The sequence below is a fragment of the Cupressus sempervirens genome, chromosome 11, assembly GCF_028749045.1.
Source record: "Cupressus sempervirens isolate cs-2001-9-10 chromosome 11, ASM2874904v1, whole genome shotgun sequence".
NCBI lineage: Eukaryota > Viridiplantae > Streptophyta > Pinopsida > Cupressales > Cupressaceae > Cupressus > Cupressus sempervirens.
Window position 1 is genome coordinate 573774418 of NC_143128.1, and position 5267 is coordinate 573779684.

Genomic DNA, 5267 nt, shown 5'->3' on the forward strand with positions numbered 1-5267 from the left:
GTCGATATTTACAATAGATATTATATCGACAAAATCGAGGCTCATAAAACTATACCATTGAGAACTTTGTCCTGAGTCAAGCTTTACATCTGAATTTTATGAGCATGATAAACAGCTTTTAGATGCAATCAATGAATGTAATTGTTTGAATTGTTCAATAAATGAGTTGGGTTGATGTGTGTTAACAACGACACCATCACACCCAAGATTAGATATGAAATCAGCCACTTTATTTCCTTCTCGCAGGGTATGTGATATGGTAACTTCTGAAAATTGATCAATCAAGTACCAAATTTGCTTGAAGATATATTGCAAATGCCATGAATAGAATTGTCATTTAATGCAACTATTAATAACCATTTGAGAATCACCTTCAATAAGGACTCTGTGAAAATTACATGTTTTAAGCAGTACTAGGCCTGCCAAGAGAGCTTGTGTTTCTGCTAAATTATTAGTCCCATCTGGTAGCGGGAAGGATGAAATTGCCAGAACTATACCTTTACTATCTCTGACACATGCCCCAAGACCTAATTTACCTGGATTTCCCCTTGAAACGCCATCAAAATTAAGTTTTACTATACCCGACTTAGGAGGTAGCCAATGCACAACTGCTCTATCTATCTTGGAATGTTGATTGTTGCTAATTCCACTCCCCCATGGAATAAGAAGAGATTTCCACTCTCGAATGATGAAATTGTCCCAAACTGAGATTGTAGGATTGATTTTGCATCTAAAAAGGCCTGCATTAGTGACTTCTGATATAGACTTTTCAATGCCTTGTAACACTATTTCTTTCTCTGCAAACTCATTTCTAAATATCATATTGTTCCTCTCCCACCAAATAGCCCAAATAACCAAAGCTGGAGTACATATCCAAATTCCTACAAATAAAGCTTTCAAAAAAAGAAGTGGCCAAGATTGAAAAATCTCCCAAAGTTTATTTTGAAGAGGAGTATAATAATGAAGTTTTCTGAGAACAAAAACCCAACAATCATATGCGAACGAGCAGGTGACAAACAAGTGATCCACTGATTCATATTCTTCATTACACAAGACACATTTAAATGGAGGAGCAATATTCAACTTAGTCAATCTATCACTTGTAAGAATTATGTGTTTAAGTGCAAGCCATGCAAAACATCTAGCTTTTGGAAGAAGAACATGGTTCCAACAAAAATTATAAGCTCTAGATGGATTCTTTTGTGCAACCATTCTCTGTAACAACTTATACCCCTCTTTGACTGAGTAGCAACCATCTTTAGCTAGAGCCCAAAACAGTCTATCTTCCCCACCTGAACTGTAAACAAGTCTCTTGTCTAAATAGTCCCTAAACATTTGTTTCTCTTGAATAGACAAAGGTAGGTGATACGAATTTTTCCAAGTAACTTTCCTAGAATAGGGACAAATTTTATCTATAAAATCAATGACTCTGTTACCCCAAACTGATTCTGAAATGTTCATTATGTTCTGAGAAAATTGCAAAGTATGAAGAGGTGGAAATCCATTCCATGAGTCCCTCCAAAAGTTGACTCTATGTCCCTTATTCAACTCCCAAGAAATATATTTAAGAACAATATCTCTGGAAGAGATCATAAAATCCCAAATCATAGAGCCTTTAGGGGGATTAAGAATTGAAAAAATTCTTGTGGGGTCATTATTATCTAAATATTTTTGTTGCATTATCTGATACCATGTTGATTGAGGTTTAGTGTACATATGCCTAATGAGTTTCCCACCAAAAGCTGCATTTCTCTTAGTCAAATCATGAATACCTGCTCCACCAATGGCTAGAATATGAGCCATGTCATGAAGTGATACAAGCGGAATCTTTTTATCCCCATTCATATTTCCTGCCCAAAGGAAACCTCTAATCAAGTTTTGGATTTGTAATAAGATTGATGCCAGCACTTTAAGGACTGCAATATAGTAATTAAATGGGATTGTTGAAAGTACTAATTTTATAAGTAGAATTCTTCCTGCTAAAGAAAGCCATCTAGATTTCCAAGCTACCACTCTAGACTTAATTCTTTGAATAACCGAATTCCAGTAGCTTGTCTTATTTGATCCCATGAAAAATGGAATTCTAAGATATGTTGATGGAAGAAAGTCCTCTAAAAATCCCAATATTTTAACAATTTTGTCCGATATCACTTTGTTGGTGTAGAAAAGAAAGATTTTTGACTTATTTGAATTGATTTTCTACCCTGAGACATTTGAATACAACTCCAAAATCTTCTTTATTTGTCTAGCTTCTGACACTTGTGATATACCAAATAGGAGTGTATCATCTGCAAATAAAGAATGTTTAATGGAAATATATGTGCTAGTAATGTTTGCTCCCTTCCATTTTCCTAAAAGATGATAGTGTCTAATGGTTCTACTAAAGGCTTCAGCCATGATGATAAAAAAAGTTGGAGAAAGAGGATCTCCTTGCCTAATTCCTCGAGTAGAAGAGAAGAAACTAGAAGCTGTCCCATTAACAATGACTGAAAACCAAGCCCCAGAGATACATGCTCTTATCCATTTACACCATTGATTTGAAAAACCCATCTTTTGGAGGACTTGAAGAAGAAATTACCAGCAAACTCTATCATAGGCCTACATCATATCTAGCTTGATTATGAAAGAAGGAGACTGATTCGTACTTATAGAATGAAGAGCTTCATTAGAAACCATTGCTCCCTCCATAGTTTCCCTACTAGGAACAAAACCCCCCTACTCTGAAGAAATTAGCTTTGGAAGAAGATACCGAAGATGGGAGTATATTACCTTCATTATAATATTATATGTAAGATTACAAAGAGAGATAGGCCTAAAATTAGCAAATGTTTTAGGCTCTTTCAACTTAGGAATAAATGCAATGTTGGTGGTATTAAAGTACTTAAGCATCGATTTGCACTTCCTAGACTCTCCCACTACAGCCAAAAGATCAAAACCAATAAAATCCCAGCTGCATTGGAAAAATAGTGTTGTGAATCCATTAGGACTCAGAGCTTTGTTCGGAGGGAATGAAAAGATAACCTTTTGAAGTTTTTGAAATGAGATTGGCTTCATAAGCATATTATTATCTTCCAGAGACACCAATTTTGGAATGGCTTCAAGAAGATCTGCCACTTGTGAAGGGGAAGGTGCTGGAAATTCAGCTGGTGCAAGAAGATTCTTAAAAAACCTAACACCTTCCTCTTTAATATGCTGCAAATTTGTTAAGACATTACTTGTTACTGAGTCCTTAATATTAAAGATTGTTTTGGCTGCTCTTTTTTGCTGTGCTGAAGCATGAAAATATTTAGTATTCTTATCCCCTTGTTGAAGCCATAACTACCTAGACTTTTGATGCCAATATTCCTCTTCTCTTTCACACAACTCTTCCCACTCATTCTAAAGATTTTTTTGTTTAATATATGTATCATTTGTCATCCTGATCGGAATGATATCAGTGTGAATATCCTCCAATTGTAGCCTAACAATCTCTTTTTGATTGAAGACATTTTTGAAGATATCCTGATTCCATTGTTTAATGTGTTTTTTAATATGTTTCATCTTCATTACAAACTGATGCATCTTAGAACCTGGGACAAAAGGTGCACTAACCCACCACTGCTTAAGATGTTGGAGAAAATGAGGATGACGAAGCCACATACATTCAAATTTGAATGAGGATTTACCCTGATAATGCTTGATATATGTAGCTTGAGTAAGTGATAAGGTGATTGGGTAGTGGTCTAATTGTAGATATGGTAAAATATCTAAACTAAGCTAAAATTGCTGCAATTTCTATTCTTGAGACAACAAGAATCTGTCAAGCCAAACAGCAATTTGTGCAAAACCATCTCTCCTATTTGACCAAGTATACTTTCCTTGAATTGGATGAATATCCATAAGCCCATTATTATCAAAGAAATTGGAGAAATCTTCAATTGTTCGAAGAGGAGGAGAGATACCACCTATTTTTTCATCCTGACTCAACACTGCATTAAAATCTCTCCCAAGAATGATTAATTGAGTTTGTTGTGATTGTATTTTATGAGTCAAGGTATCCCAAAGTTTTAACTTGTCTTGTGTAGAATTTGGCCCATAAACATTAATAATGAGAAATGAGATTTCAAAATTTGAGATTTGCACCATTTGCCAATTCTGATGCTGATGAATGAGCTGGCCTTGAATTAACAAAGGATTCCACAAAATTGTAAGTCCTCCCAAAGCTCCAATACTTGGTGAATGAAAGGAAGACCACTTTGACCATTTGAATAATGTCTTTTCATATGATTCTTGCGAAAGTTTTGTTTCTTGAAGTAACACAATATCTAATTTCATATCATCTATAAAGTGTTTGATCCTTTTTCTTTTGTCAGAGGCATTAATACCTCTCATATTCCAAGAATTTATCTTCATTATGGACAAGGAGAACCTTTCGTTCTCCTTGTCACTCTCTTAGAAACCACAAACTTGTCATCCAAAGTAGTCTGAATACCAGAGGCAATTTCAATTCTAGTCTTGGATCCTTTAGGCCATCCTCTTGATTTTGGAGTTTTAATAACTTGTAGTTTCAAGGAAATAGATTGAGAAATTGAGAGAGTTTGATTATAATCATAAAGATCTAAAGAAATTTCATCTGCCTAATCTTGCGAAGAATCCTTATTATTCTCAGTCTATCCCAAATTAGTATCCTCATGTAGAGAAGACTGATTAATTACACAATATTATATGTTGTTATACATGGATTCTTCAATTCCCAATGGGTCCTTAGCAATTATAATATCTTCCTCAAGCCGAGAAGCAATAACATTTGAGATATTCCCTGTAATAAATGAGTTCTTACTAGCCTGTAAACAATGAGAAGACTTATGAAACCAGAACTGACATTGTTGAAATAAATCATCCAACCATTTCTTGTTGTAGTTAACACCTGGGAAGCCTTCCTCTTCTGCAATATCAAAAATTATGTTGGAGGCTATTTCTGAAACAATTTGTTCTTCAATTTGACAAGTCTTCCAATCAGCCAATCCTTTACAAATGTCAGAATCTAATGGTTGAGTGGGCAATAAAGATAGTGTGTCTAGAATATTCAAATGATATGTAATCAAAGCATCTCTCTTGAAAGGAACAATAGCAGTCCTATCAGAATGCTCCATCAGACAAAGAATGGAAGGCATAAGTATTTTTAACAAATAGGAGAACATTGCATCTGAAAATTTGTAATGAACAGAATATGTGGATGTGTCTGGAATGGTATCATGATGTGGAGTGTGGAAATCTTCTACTACAGG

General features: G+C 34.8%; 1 protein-coding gene across 1 annotated transcript; it reads right to left on the reverse strand.

The window, feature by feature from the left end:
* Positions 1–333: 333 nt before the first annotated feature.
* LOC149530939 (uncharacterized) lies at positions 334–1845 on the reverse strand. Its single transcript, XM_089808275.1, has 2 exons — positions 1773–1845; positions 334–860 (listed from the first exon to the last, which is right to left on the reverse strand). Exons 1-2 carry the CDS (start codon positions 1843–1845, stop codon positions 334–336), a joined length of 600 nt encoding a protein of 199 aa, XP_089664401.1.
* Between the last annotated feature and the right edge of the window lie 3422 nt (positions 1846–5267).

What these genes read in the sequence shown, in the direction of transcription:
- LOC149530939 (XM_089808275.1), bottom strand. Translation starts at nt 1,845, where the DNA reads ATGAATGGGGATAAAAAGATTCCGCTTGTATCACTTCATGACATGGCT. An exon ending in TCTAGCCATTGGTGGAGCAG is followed by an intron (nt 861 to 1,772) that starts GTATTCATGATT and finishes TATGTACTCCAG; the next exon opens with CTTTGGTTATTTGGGCTATT.